The sequence below is a fragment of the Hypanus sabinus genome, chromosome 5 (assembly GCF_030144855.1).
Source record: "Hypanus sabinus isolate sHypSab1 chromosome 5, sHypSab1.hap1, whole genome shotgun sequence".
Lineage (NCBI taxonomy): Eukaryota > Metazoa > Chordata > Chondrichthyes > Myliobatiformes > Dasyatidae > Hypanus > Hypanus sabinus.
In genome coordinates, this window is record NC_082710.1 from 172085858 (window position 1) to 172101474 (window position 15617).

General features: G+C 44.9%; 1 protein-coding gene across 1 annotated transcript in view; it reads right to left on the minus strand.

Annotated features, from left to right (window-relative positions):
• Window positions 1-891: 891 nt before the first annotated feature.
• The window catches only part of ddah2 (dimethylarginine dimethylaminohydrolase 2), a 66129-nt gene continuing 51403 nt past the window's right edge, over window positions 892-15617 (minus strand). Inside the window, exons 4-6 of the mRNA XM_059970906.1 lie at window positions 13298-13417; window positions 11232-11375; window positions 892-2693 (exon numbers count right to left, since the gene is read on the minus strand). Of these exons, the coding sequence (XP_059826889.1) occupies window positions 2583-2693; window positions 11232-11375; window positions 13298-13417 (375 nt within the window). The 3' untranslated portion in view covers window positions 892-2582. The remainder of the gene's footprint in view (window positions 2694-11231; window positions 11376-13297; window positions 13418-15617) is intronic.

Genomic DNA, 15617 nt, shown 5'->3' on the forward strand with positions numbered 1-15617 from the left:
TGCATGTCAAAGTGCTTCTTAAACGTTAACAAAGACTCCGCCTATCCAGATTCCATCTCCGGGAAGGGGGGAAAAAACTTCCTCAGACGCCCTACGCTCTGGTCGTGGACAAAGCTGCCACAGGGGTATGTTTTTCTGTTGCCTGTCCCATTAATGCCACTCAATCTCGTGCACCTCTATCAGGAATAACCACCTTCCCCCCCCCCCACCCAAGCCCCCACTCCAACACACATGCCACCTGCAAGCAAATTAAACAGATTTTTCTGTCACTCCACGTTAAGTGGGGCAACCTACCCCATCTGGGTGAATCTCCTCAGCACTCAGTCAGGTGCAATCACGCCCCAAGTGGTTACCAGAATGGCACGGTGTTCCCAGCTTCAGTTTACCTGTTTTATTAACTTGTCCCAACATTTCCTTGCTCTTAAATTCTGCATCCCACAAGTAAGGGAAGCATCCTGCCTGTCCTCCCACTAGGCACTGCTGGAATATGATGGATAGTCTCCAGCCACTGCCCCACCTTCACCAACCCCACCCTCCCATTGGCGAATCCAAAACTACAGGCATAGGCATAAAACAATAGGGGCAACTTTTTCCACGCAGAGGCTGGCAAGTTGAAATGGACTGTCGGAGGAAGTGGTTGAGGCAGGTATAATCATTTCATTTAAGAAGCTCCTGACCACGGAGGAGCCGATATGGGCCAAAATTAAGATATAGGGACTGGCTAGGAGGGCACCGTGGACTGGTGGGTGGGAGGGTGTGAAGAGTGTCTGTGGCTGTTTTACTGAGATGGGCTGTACAGTGGTGTGTACAATTGACAAGTCTCTAGTCAGAATATTTAGACCAGAATAACTATACACTTGTATTCCAAACAAAGGCAAAAGACAGTTATATTCTGCATTTTTCATTTTTAATTGCTTACAAAAAGAGTGAGGAGGAATCAATACAAAAAATGGTCAAAGCACCGTGTGATTTGCTCTTCCCCAATGTGCTCCCACAGAACGGAGGTGTGACATGATACATTTTACAATGATCGGGCTGCAGCGATGACAGGAATATCCCGTGTGAAGACTGGTTTCAGACATACAAGCCAGCTTTGGCGAAGTTCAGTCCAGCACTGGGAGAGCACTCGGAGCTTACATCTAGTCTCACAGCTCGAGTGAGAGGCCATCTCAGCTTCACTGAATGATCCTGGGTTTGGATAACAAAGGAAGACCCACACACAAGCTGGATATTTTTAGTTCATCAAGCAACGTTATAAGAAAGAATTGCTCTTCTAACGTTCGGTTAATACTCGCTGGCACAAGGGTCATGAATAAGGCCACAGAAAAGTCAAGCGCCCGACTAACACATAGCACACGTTATCCCTTTTCGGAATAAAGGTGGTTCTGAACTTCCGACCCGAGAAGTTGCTGTTGCATCTGAAACAAGGCGGGAAGCGGCGACTGCGGGAACCACTGACACCTGCTGGCAACGCGCGGAACAGCAAGTAGCTGCCCCCTCTCTCTAATTCCCGTTGCTGCAAATGTCAGTGAGGAGTTGGGGCCAGGGTGGTCAGAGGGAATTACATTACCGGCATTTGAGCAGGACTTGAAGGGGTCAAAAATACAAGTCTTAGTATATTTGCATCATGTTGTGTAGATTAGTTGACCCCCTCACCCGAACAGACTCTCAGCAAATTAGATTAGAGGAGAATGCCGTCTCCCTGCGGTGTTAGATACAAAAGCAGCTTAAAATACGTCTTCCTTCAAAACAGAAAGACGGAGATTTACCTGATAACAATAAACATCGCCTTCTGGAAATAACTGAAGGGGAAGATAAAAATGCCTTTGTGAAGGAAATGCCGTCAACATCTAAAAAAAACTCGCGAAAGGTCGTATTTCGACCTTTTCATTCAATTATTTGAGCCCAAAATATGAAATGCAACAATACGAACATTTTAAGAAGAATGTGAACGTTGTTTCAATAGTATTAGCATTTTTGTCCCGTTGTTTAAAAAGCAGGGTTGTGGCGAGGTTCCAGGAATATCATTGATTCTCGACTCCCTACATTCCACAATACCATGCTCAATGCGCCACTAACAGAGAGGTGAGAGTAAACTAGAGCACTCCCCTCCAGCTGGCCAGAATGTGTGGTAGGAAATGTGAATTAGATATTGTCAAGCACTTCGGTATTTAAAAAAAAATCTTAAATAGAAAAGTCAACAAGTTCCTGAAAGCCACCAGGATCCACATTTCCTGACGAAGGGACAATGATCATATCCCAAATAATTTTCAGAGCAAACGCTGCAATTATGCAGGCGAACACTAGATGTCGCTGCACTGCTTTCTCCAGACTCCCCACACAATACAGCTCTGCTCAGTTGCCCATGGGCTGGGGCCCCGTCTCTCTCTCTCTCTCTCTCTCCCTCACACATACACACAGACACACACACACACACACACCCACCCCTTACAGACAGATTTAAGGGGGAGGAGCAACAGATTCTTGATCCAAGCATTCCAGTGCATCCAATCATTCAGAGCCAATTCTATTCTATTCCACAGTTCAGCCAAGGCTGAGGGGCCTTAACTGGGTCCCGGTTCTTAATACTTCTTATTGATCAGAATGCAGCAAAAACTGAGGGCGACTCCGAGCTTCGCCACCTCTGTACAGGAGGCTGGTATTAGTGTGTAGTCCGGCAGCTTCTGGAAAACCTAAAGAACAAATAAAAACAGTATGAAAAGATGGCGGTTAATAATAATTTGAAACAGAATTGGCAGCGGCCCTCAATTAAGACACCTTTCTCTGGCTTACAAATTACAATAAGTGAGCATCTTCAGTCATAGGCATTTCTCAGGCACGCCCATAAACTATGCCACACCCCGTACTCCCACCATCCATCTCCAGGGATTGGATGACATCAGCCATTGACCTACCAACTGAAGTTCAGAGGTGAGAGTAAACTAGAGCACACAGTCAGAGAACATGCAAACTCCACTCAGCCAGCACTGTAGGTTGGGATTCAACTGGATCACTGGTGCTGCAAGCTGGTGACTGCACCAGCTACGTTTGCATTAGTTCGTCCTTGGGGAGGCAACCAACAATATTTAACCTGAGCCCCCCCCTTACTCAAGAGGACATTGATGTAGCAACATCCATGGCAGGAAGGAAAGACCCCAACTCAACGATCTTCAGTCAAATAAAAGGTGGTGGGGGCACCCAAGATTAGACAGGAAGAGGAGAGGAGGGAGTCACCTATTGTATTGGTATCTGACTGTACATTATTGTTGTGGTTCTTTCCCCACAGATGGTGCTAAATATTGTAACAAAGCTGCTCAAATGAAATAAATCTGTTAGTTGCCTCCCTAAGGACAAACTAATGTATGAATTACACACATTAAATGCTGGAAGAGCTCAGATCAGGAAACGTCTACAGAGGGGTTTGAGCCAAAACCCCTCATCTGGACTAGAAAGTGGGGGGGGGGGGGGGGGGGAAGAATCCAAGATAAGGTGAGAGGAGGGTCAGTACAAGCTAGATGGTGATCGGTGAAGCCATGTGAGGTTAGTTTGACTTCATCCTCCACATCCCTCTGCCCGAGGTTGATGCCAGTCCATCGGAGCAGAAACCCAGGTCAGGCAGCACTGTGTCATATATACACCAAGTCAAATGGTCAAGAACAAGATCCTAGACTCAAGATTGTTTCATGTCATTCCCAGTACTCAAGTGTAAAGGAGAACAATATAATTGTTCCAGATCTGATACAGAACAAAAAAAATTAAGGACAATTTTTAAAAATATTGTAAATATGCAAGACAGCAGATATACATTAATTGTATGTCCATAATGTGAGACTAAGCTTACATAATGTGATTGACAGGAAATAATTTAGTGGTGGAGCTAGTGAGAACACTCTTCTCTAGATATAGAACTGGGAAGCAAGCCACAAATAAGTTAGAAAAAAAATCGTAGTCTGCAAGTTTTTGTTAAAAGTCAGATTCCAGCACCCTCTCTAGGTAGTGGATTCCAGATGTTAGTTTTGCTTAAAATATTTCCCATTTCCTTTCTCGATTTTATGCCAAGCTCCAGCCTGCCTGGAGTTAACTCTAGGCAGGCCAGGGTTGCTGTCCTCCCCCACCGCCCAACTTGCTTGCACTGTTAAAGTCCCTCAGGTATCCCCTTTAGCTTTCAAACTATTTTCCCTTCAGCTCCAAGAAAGTTTGAAGTTATGATAGAGTATTGGGATTTTACTGTCATGCAGGCAACTCTCCAGGAAAAACAGTTGGAACAGATTACAAATATTACTGCTTCAGAATACATCAGGCAGTTCAACAGCATGACCAAAAATTTTACAGACAACTAAAGCAAAACAAAAATTAAAAAAAAATTTAAAGCCCCACTGGCTGCAAACTATTAAAAGGCTGTTAATCAAACTTCTACACTTCTTAAAAAATAAATAAATAATGGGTCACCAGTAAAGTTTGGAGTTCATTGTTTCAGCAACAGGGCAGTGGGCCTGGAATTCTGGGATAGGGATGTTGAATGCACTGGGTACAAGGGCCTTGCACTCCAGGACTTCTTTGCATACAGAGCTTGCCGACAATTTGAGGCACAAGAGGCCAGTGAACTTGGCTCTGTTGGCAAGCATCAAAGGATGGAAGAGGAGCTCAGGGGCACCCGAGAAAGTTTAATTGAATCGATTTTGAAAGGTGCACAGTGGTAAGGGAGCAAAATGCACATTTTCATAGCTAGAGAACTACAGAACTATAACAGGCCCTTCTGCTCATCTACTCCATATCAAACTATTATCCTCCCCAGTCCCACCAATCCACACATTAACATGGCCCTCCATACCTGCATCCTTCACTTCCACCGACAGTGCCTGGGGTGAAGTTCCCCTCTCAGGTTCCCTTAAATCAGGGGTCGGCAACCTGCGGCTCCTTCATCTCTGTGCTGCGGCTCCCCGTGGTTTGTTAGTTTTTGAAATGCAATTCGAAATTTGAAGATTATGGTGATCTTGTACAATCTAAAAACGTTGTGGAGACCCCATTTCCTGGCACATCCGAACCGGCTCTCAATTAGCCACCGTTCCGGCTAAGGGAGATAGCCTACGGGGGTTTGTGAGTAAGTGTCTTTTGGAGCATCCGCGTCCACGGGGATGGGTTGAGGGAGGCTTTAAAGCAAGGCTGTTTAGTTCGAATAAAGTTACCTTTGACTTTATTTGTCTTTATTTTAGCGCTGCGTGTAGCGCTACACCGCTATGTGTTTTTTTTAAAATCACTATTAATATACATCACCACTGCCAATTCCTGACACCCGCCAGTGCGCGCTTTCTTTTAATTCTTCGATCCAAGGTAGGCTAACTATGGAGTAACCTTCAACCCAACGTCTTTTTTTCGGAGTTCAAAATGTTTTTGTTGCATGCAGAAATGTAATTTCGTTTTCTCTGCAGGGGTTCATCAATTTCATAAATGCAACACATTATAGTTTGTTTATACATAGCAGCATAAAGGCAAAAAAAAAACCGTTGTATGCAGTGTTATTTCATTTTAAATGTCAAACGGGTTTTGTGGCTCCCAGTGTTTTCTTTTCTGTGGGAAATGGGTCCATATTGGCTCTTTCAGTGGTAAACGTTGCCGACCCCTGCCTTAAATATTTCACCTATCGGCCTTAACGCACAACCTTTGATGGGTTCTGGTTTAGTTCTTCTGTGTCAAGACTTCACATCTTCACACACTTGGTTACCTTAAGCTACACAGAGGGCCCCTCCAGCCCCCACCATCCACAGCCTGTCCACTTCTTTTGAACTTCCTCTCTAGTAACTGGATGCAGTTGAAACCATACACATAGATGTTGTTTTCCAAGCCAGGCAAGTCCCTCTGGAAACACTTGACTTGCAGTTGTAAAATGGCTTCAGGGAACTGCATTTTTGCATTTATGTCAAAGTTTTTCTCTTTGGCAGAAACAATAAACCTATACAACCCCCATAACCCTCATCCAGTAAGGCTGGTTCACAACTTCTTTCGTCATTCACTCCATTGAGGCTATGCCAGTAATGACACTCATTTGCCCTGTAACCAACTCTCTACCTTTAACAGCCACAGCCCTCCTGCAGCTCACTGACACAAGAAGCAGGTTAGTGGTCAATTAACACCAAGCCTGCATGTGATTGGGATGGGGGAGGAAACCAAAGCACCTGGGGAACCCGTATACATGTAACATCCTGGTTCACATTTTTACTGCTATGCTTCGCTGTCTGTTCTGCTTTCGGCCTGTAAGGGATGCTGAGGAATGTGCGTATCATCCAATTAGGAAGGTTGGTCTTGGGTTTTTTTATGTTTCAGCGGGAGATGAAGATAGAAGATGCTGAGAACCGGTCGTGGGATTCGACCCGGTGGGTGACCGGGACTAGATGGAGCTGGGCGATGAGATTGACTGAGGATCAGTGAATGTGAATTTTGGGAAAAGTTGAGCTCCAGCTTGTGCACATTTGACTGTTTAATTATAATGGCCCCTTATTGTTTTATTTTCCCTTTACTAACCCTTTAGTTAAGTTAAAATTCATTTAAAAATAATTCCTTTAATCATATGCTGTGCGCTGCTCTTGTTTCTTGGCACTGAGTTGTAACGGTAGCAAATTACACAGCAGCCACACAAACCGGGGTTTGGGGTGGGAGAGCCGCCTGAATCTCATGGGTTTGGCGGTACTGGCGAGTGCATTCCCTAGACATTCAAGGAGGCTCAGTGGGGTTTCACACAGAACATGCAAACTCCACAGACACAGCACCAGAGAACATAGACCAGTACAGCACAGACCCTCTGTACCAACCTTTAAGACCTACTGCAAAATCTAACCCTTCCCTCCCACATACGTAGCTCCATTCTTCTCTTCTCCAGATGCCCAAGAGTCTATTAAAAGCCTGTAATGTATCTGCCTCCAGCACCACCCCTAGCAGGGAAATCCCTGCACCTTTCTGCATAAAAAACCTAACTTTGACATCCCCCCCACTATACTTTTACCTTAAAATTAATGCCCTCTTGTATGAGTCATTGCTGCCTGGGAAAAGGGTACCAGCTGTCCCCAATCATTGCCCCTTATACTCATCTTAAAGTTATTTCCCATCCGACTTGGGCTTGGATCTGGATGTTTCACCTTGCGCCAATGCTTTGGCCTTGCACATACAGAGAACACCAAAAGCTCATTGACATAGAACTGAGATCATGCCCAAAATTTCTTATCCCAGTCCCAAATGACCAAAGCTGTGGCTTCCTAGTTCTGGACAGCAGCTTAACGAAATCCATCCACCCCCATCTGGTTACCGGAAGAATCACCTTTACTTCCATGGAGTTTAGAATACAGAACTCTGCTTCTACACTCAGTGGCCACTTAAATGTACACCTGTCCATTAACGTAAATATCTAATCAGCCAATTACATGGCAGTAACTCAATGCATAGAAACATACAGAAATGCACGAAGAGCTTCAGTTTTTCAGACCAACTATCAGAATGGGGGAAGAAATGTGATCTCAGTGAGTTTGACCGTGGAATGTTTGTTGGTGCCAGGTGAGACCGTTTGAGTATCTCGGAAAATGTTGATCTCCTGAGATTTTCACGCAGTCTCTGGAGTTTTCTGAGAATGATGTGGAAAAACTAAAAGCATTCAGTGAGCAGCATCTCTGTGGGCAAAAATGCCTTACTAATGAGAGGTCAGAGGAGAATGGCCAGGCTGGCTGAAGTCAACAGCAACAGTGATGTGCAGAAGAGCATCTCTGAATGCATAGCACATCGAACCTTGAAGTGGATGGGCTACAGCAGAAGAAGACCTTAAACAAACATTGTGGCGACTTTATTGGATTACAGGAGGTATATTAAGTGGCCACTGAGTATCCATCCATGGCATGCAATTGCTCATCGTCAATTTAATTCACTCTCAAGTGATTTGGTAACTGCATTTTACTGCATGTTTGTCAATATCCCATGCTGTTCACACTCCATATTGTCATCTGCAAGATTTCGAGAGCACTTATGTACAGTCATTATGTTGCTGCATAGTTTAAACATTTGTGAAGAATTAGCCCTAGCACACACACACACACACACACACACATTGTGATATGGTGCTGATCCAACACTGTCTGGGTCACAGATGGCTGTTAACTTGTGCTGAAAATATGCAGCTTGGACCCTCACTTCTAACAAGCCAATGCTTGGCTTTGACACCCATCAAAAACAAATGGGCTGATTCAAGCATGCAGACTTAGGAAATGGAAGTTTCCTTTCAAACAGAGGGTCCATACTTCCCTGTGTGGCACAATAGTGTCACTGCTAGCATAAAGTTTTAGATACTCGCAAGTAGGGTTCAATTTCACATTCTCCCCATGGCATTGTGGGTTTCCCAGTGTTATGATTTCCTCCCGCATTCTAAAGGCACATGGGTTAGGGTCAGTGAGTTGTGGACATGATACATTGGCACCAGAAGCATATGGCGATGCTTGCAGGCTGCCCCCAGCAAATCCCTGGACTGGGGATCATTGACACATTTCACTATGCTTCAACATACATGGGACAAAAAGCCAATCTTTATCATTAAATCTGTTCTGCTGCACTCCTAACTAATGCCAATGTTGCACAGAGGGTAGTAGGGAAACAGCTTGGCAAACCATGATAATTGTTAATTACTATAGTCGTATCAGGGAAGGGCATCCACAGTGAAAGGGAGGACCCTGGGGAGTGCTGTAGAACAAAGGCAGGGGGAACAAAAGTACACAGGATCCCAGGAGACATTTTATTTGCCATATGTATTTACATGCATTTGTAGTTTGCTTTGGTGTTGGTGTGATGGGCAACAAAAATATTCAATAAGAGTAAAGTACAACAATAAAGTTAGTGATTAAAGTACAGATATGGAATAACATGTGCATAAACAGCAGCAGGTAAACAGCATTACAGAGGGCAGAGCTTAGGATGATGGTGCCTAAAGGCAACTTCTTTGCTTGCATCTTCTGAACCAGCACCATTTCTATATTCAACATATTTTTTTCCTTTCTGGGTTCTTTTGAAGACCCTGACCTGGGATACAATGCTGACTTTGGCTCTTTGTGAAAATGAGACCCGCTCTCAGGGTGCCGGATTTTCATGGCTCTGGAGGTGGGTGGATCTGAGGTCGGAGCCACTGCAGAAAACTGCAGTGTCGTAGGAGTACAGAGAAGATTGAAAGCAGTGGGTTGGTTGCTGGCTGTGTGCGCAGAGACCAGAGATCTTTGGGCACAGACACGACAGACTTTTAACACAGTAGATCAGCAAGTTGTTTTGTTACATCTCCCCTCTAGCTGTGAAACGGGGCACCTTTTCTCCCCCCTTGTGAGGAAGAGAAAGCCTATGGTACGTCGAATTACTGGGTCTTCGGGATACTGCAAGTCTGTGCCTTTATTGATGCTTTGCTACATGCTTGTGTGCTCGGTGGAGGGTGCTAATGATTTTTTGCTGGTGGGGGTGGGTTTTCGTTGCTTTGCTGCTGTTTATGCATGGGGGAGCTTTGGGGTACTAACATTTAACTAGTGTTCATTCTTTGGGGCACTTGTCTGTTTTTTGTGGATGTTTGTGGAAAAAAAGAATTTCAGGATGTATATTGTATACATTTCCAACATTAAATTGAACCTATTAAAAAGCAGTTTTAGGTGTTTACAGTATCGTGACGGAAGTAATAAGATAAAACTTTCTCTCCCGAAGGAAATTATTGTTGCAAGGTTGCTCAGTCAGAGGGTAGATCACTAAAATGGTTCACCAGATTAACTGACTGAGGAAAAGCAACTTTTGAGGTGGCTCCCAAAAGTGACATCACTTGTAGACAGGGTAGCGAAGGCAGCATCTGGCACACTGGCCTTCAGTCAAGGCATTGAGTATAGGAAGTGGGACATCATGTTGCAGTTGTCCACAATGCTGGTGAAGTCACATGGAGTGTTATATACAGTTTTAGATAGGAGAGATGCCAACAAGCTGGAGAGGTGAGATTGTTACCAGGCAGCTCAGTTACAGAGGAAAGCTGGGCATGCTGGGAATTCATACCTTGGAAATTATGTGGTGACTTAAAAGGTGCACAAAATCGTGATAGGTATAGTCCGTGAATGCACGGCAATTTTCTCCACTTATGAAAGAACCACTAATAATCAAGGATGCTCATCAAGCCAGAATTTCAGCTGTGGAAACCAGCTGTAAAAACCACAATCAGGCATGCAGAATGCAGCCAATGGTGGGGAATTACTGCTCAACAAGTACCAGGACAATGGGAGAGAATGGGGCCTGGACACCGAGTTCAGACAGATTGAAAAGATTAGATTTCCCCCACAGGACCTGCCTGACGTGCTATGTATTTTCATTTGTTTCTGATTGGCAGCATCTGCAACGCTATTGACAGTCAGTAACTGAAGTGTCAGGAATGGTAAGTTCATGAGCTCCTAAGGTCGTCATAGCAGGGATACAAACTGTCCAGCTCACAGACTTAACATTCAACAGTGAACGGTACAAATGACAGAGAGCACTACAACATAGTCAGGCACTCAATTAGTTGGCAAAAGACTGGACCGAAGCCCATTCCCAATCCTTTCTACCTCTACAATATACTTATCCCTCCATTCTCTGCATGTTCATGAGCATATTTAAGAAACTTTAATTCTTCCATTCTTGTCTCTGGTAGTGCAGTCCAGGACAGGCACTCACACATCTCCTTTGAATCTGCAATGAATGCCCTCTGGAATGAGAGATTACAATCCTGCAGGAAAGACTCTGCTGCATTTGTACCTCAAGCTTATAAACCTGTCAAGGTCTCTCTTCAGCCTCTGCCAATCTGGAGAAAGAACAGCCCAAGTTTGTCCAGCCTCTCCTTACAGCACATGTGAATTCTGATGGCATCCTGCATCCTCTCCAAAAGCTTCCACACTCTTGCTATAGTGGGGTGACCAGCATTGAATGTAATATTCCAGACGTAGCCCAGAGTTTGTAAAACTAGTTTTACAGATCTGCAGAATAACTTAGACTCTTGAACCCAGTGCCTCAACTAAAGGCAAGCATGCCATATGCCTTCTACACAACAGGTCAGCTTGGCAACAGAAGTCATGGTGATTGGACACTGCTGCTCATCCACAGCTCAGTAACAGCAGGCTTTGATACACCCTCCATGATCACCTCCGCCCACCCAGCCCCAGACAGTGGATGGAAGAAGAGCCCAGAGGGGTCACATAAATACACCCACTTACTGCAGAGCTTTCTGGAAATTCCTCGGCCGACCGATGCACCAGCGTATCAAACTTGTTAGCGACCCGCACGTAGATGCAGTTGGCTGCAGCGTCATCCGTCACAGTCAGTTTTTCATAGGTGAAGTCTGTCAGTTGCTCCATTGCCTGCCAGAAAGAACACAGCAGGGATTCTTTCCTCTCCTGGGCCAGGAGTCACAGTAAACCATCCTGCCAAATATCCAGGGCATGCTCCAAGTTTCCTGTACATTCCCCTCAAGATATTCATTTTGGCCTCCCACCAGCATTTATTTCTCATCCCCTAATTGAACTCGAGGCATGAGCTGGAACAGAACGGCATTACAACAGGCCCTTCGGTCCATCTTGTGCTGAAACAACTCAATGCTCAACTAAACTAATCCCTTCTGCCTTTGAACCTGTTCCCTCTTACCTCAATGCATGCCCTCCAGTATTAGATATTTCAACCATGGAGGTGAGGGAGTTGGGGGCAGGGAAGATATCGGTCTACTCTATGTCTCAGTCTTGCAAGCCCCAAGGTGAAGGTTCTCAGGACTATTGGGAAGACAGTTTCCAAAGTTTAGACCCAGTGATGATATATGCTCAGTGGCCACTTTAATGCAAATATCTAATCAGCCAGTCCTGTGGCAGCAACTCAATGCATAAAAGCATTCACTCATGAAAAGGTGCAGTTGTTCAGACCACATATCAGAATGTGTTGGGAGGTGATGTGACTTTGACAGTGGAATGAACTTCGGTGCCAGATGGGGTGATTTGAGTATCTCAGAAATTGCTGATCTCCAGGGATTTTCCACAAGGTTTCTAGCGCTTACAGAAAACGGTGTGTAAAACAAAAATAAAATCCAGTGAATGGCAGTTTTGTGGGCAAAAGCACCTTGTTAGTGAGATCGGATTCAAGCTGACAAGGGGGTGATAGTAACTCAAATATCCATGTGGTACAACTGGTGTGCAGAAGAGCATCCCTGAATGCCCAACATGAACTTTAAACTGAATGGGCTACAGTAGCAGCGGACCACACTACATTACCTAATAACATGGGCACCGAGTGTATTCCAAGTCATATTGATGTAGAACTTGAAGAATCTGTAGACAGTGGCTCTCCTTGGTTTATTACCCTCATTCTAGGAGATCACAGGGTTTGAGAGTCATATTGAGACATACTGTTTCTGTGAGTCCTCCAGCATGGGTCTCTTTGGCCCATCAAGTCTGACTAACAATCAAAACCCATTGACACAAACCTCATTTTACTCTCCTCACATTCCGCTCTTGTCCCCCAATGCAGTACATTTTAATGGGCAACACACATTGCAGTGGGAGCACCAGAGGGGGCAAATGTTCAGGATGGTCAATGGGCCACTAAGCACAGGATGACTCTTATTTCTGTACCCCTCACTAAAAGAGGGAGTACAGAAGCCAGGTTGCAGCATGTCTCATTTACAAGCATCTGATGATTCCTAATTGGAAGCTAGATGCACAAGCATCCAGGAAAAGGGTGGAGATGGACAACCAGAAATCAAACTCTCACTGCAATTAACTACAGTGCCAACCACATCAGGATGTGCTATGGGTGAGCTAATGCAAGGGTGACACTGTAGCACCTGGTACTGTAGCAGATTGTGCAATCGGTTTACAGCATCCCCAATCACTGATCAGGTTTTGATTCCTGTTACGGTCTACAAGGAGTTCGCACGTTCTACATGACCATGTGGGTTTCCTCCTGATGCTCTGGTTTCTTCCCACATTCCAGAAGCAAACAGTAGGCTTAGGGTATTTTGGAAATGTTATGCTGGTGCTGGAAGCATGAAGACGCTTGTACAATGCCCTCAGCATGATCTTTGAACTGTGTTGGTTTCTGATGCAAAACACTGTACTTCACTGTGTTTTGATGCAAATGTCAGAAATAAAGCTACTCAATAATCTCTTGAAGGACATTATATTCCTGAATCTGGGGATTAAAAGTTCAGATTTATTGTTGTACTGGGGGAAGAAAGGGAAGGGTGGATATTGCCAGAGTGCATACAGCAGTGCCCACCCCCTCTGACCTGGCTTACCTTGATGGTCTTTCGAGCAAGGTCACTACTCCCAACAACAATCGTGCTGGGACCACCCATGCTGCAGAAGCTCTTGAGATGATGAGGCTCAGGGATGCGCACCTCAGACACCGTGAAATCCTGAAGATACCAACAGACAGAAGAGTGGGTCTTTGGGTCTGCTGCACACCAAAATTTAAGTTGGAAACCTACTTTCAAGGCCAATGCCCAATATCAAATATTTTTGCAATACTGACAGTGTTGCACTGTTGAGGAATCTTACCAGGCAAGATCCACAGCAGTCCTTCAAGTGAGACTTTGGAAAACATCACCCAGCAACACTGGGCAGAATAGTTATCCTCAAAAATATCCATAAAACTCAAGAAATGCCGAAACACTCAGGTTAGGCAATGTTTAGGGGTAAAAAATCATGAAGGGACTCTGCCTGAAACTTTGACTGTTTATTCCTCTTCATAGATTCTGCCCGACTTACTGAGTTCCACTGGTGCTGTGGGTTACTCAGGCTTGAGAACTTCATAAAGTAGTGCAGCAGAGAAGTGAAGGTAATGGGGAAATAATGGGTTAAACATGGTGCCGTTAATCTCAGTGTGTGGATGAGTCATTAATGCTGTAAAATCTACACGTTGTAAAATGGCATATACCAATACTGCGATACTGGAGAAAGGAGCTCCCCACACGTCTCCCCCCACCCGCCCCCCACCCCATGAGTGATCACTTCAGTGTCACATTGCTTTTTATGGAAGCAATCTGGCTGCCCATTTCCAAGATCCAGTTAAGGCTTTCTACCCAGGTCCCAAGTAGTTTGTGATCCTTTACACCCACGACTGTACTGCCACATACAGCTCCAATCTGCTGATCAAACTCCCAGATGAATTGACTTTGATTGGCCTCATTTCTAGCAGTAATGAGATGGCCTACAGAGTAGAGGTTGACACCCTGACAGTGGTGCCAGGATGATAACCTCTCCCTCAGTGTCCAAAAAACAAAAGAGCCAATTGTGGATGACAGGAGGAACTGAGACAGGCGCGCCTCGACCAACATCAATGGGACTGCAGCTGAGAGGCTGAGTAGTTTCAAGTTCCTCGGAACACGCATCACCAATGACCTCACCTGGACTGTACACACTGGCTTTGTGGCAAAAAAAGCACAACATCATCTCTTCCACCTCGGGCAACTGAAGAAATTTGGTATTGGCCCCTAAATCCTCAAGACCTTCTACAGGGGCACCATTGAAAGCATACTGACTGGCTATATCACTGCCTGGTACAAGGGGCACCCCTGATCACTGGGCACTGCAGAGAGTAGTACAGACAGCCCAGCACATCTGTGGATATGAACTTTGTTCCAATGAGGTTATTTATAGCAGCAGGTGCAGAAGGAAGGCCTGGAAGATCACCCAACCATAAACTTTTTCAGCTGCTTCTGTCTGGCAAATGGTACTGCAGCATTAAAGCCAGGACCAACAGGCTACAGGACAGCTTCTTTCTACATGTCTGTACATTGCAATGGAGTCATAATGCAAAGATTTTTTTACTCCCTCGCATTGTACGACGTATGCAAGATTTAAATAAATTCTAAATGAAATACACAAGATCTCTCAGATCACACAGATCAGTCCATTAGGTGATAAAATCATTGCAAACAATCTTCAAATAGACTACAGATTTCATTTCTTTTCCCAAATACAGTAACACTTTAGAACCAAAAGACTGGCAATTTCCAAGTCAGGAGGGAGAAGGACTTGGAAGAGAATGTGCAGATGTTTAGGGAGATGTACAACTTCAATGCCTGCTTTTCCAGGTGGAAAACTTACATAATGCATCGTGATGCCCAGTTCCAAACTAGGACTGATTTATATTGCTGTGGGTTGCAGCTGCTCCCCTCAAGCCCAGCATCACTGACCATTCCCAGCTATCTGCTGAGTGGTGATGTCACCTTAAACCAATGCAATCTGCCTGAAGCTAGCCCAGAGTAACATTCTTCTCTAGATTAGATGCATCTTGAAAAAAAAAATTCAAGCCGCATTTAACCGACAGTAGATTCATATCCAGCCAGGTCAGATGCACCCAAGAGGAAGCTATAACCATACAACAATCACAGCATGGAAACAGGCCATCTCGGCCCTCCTAGTCCGTGCCGAACTCTTAATCTCACCTAGTCCCACCTGCCCGCACTCAGCCCATAACCCTCCACTCCTTTCCTGTCCATATACCTATCCAATTTTACCTTAAATGACACAACTGAACTGGCCTCTAATACTTCTACAGGAAGCTCATTCCACACAGCTAGCACTCTCTGAGTAAAGAAATACCCCCTTGTG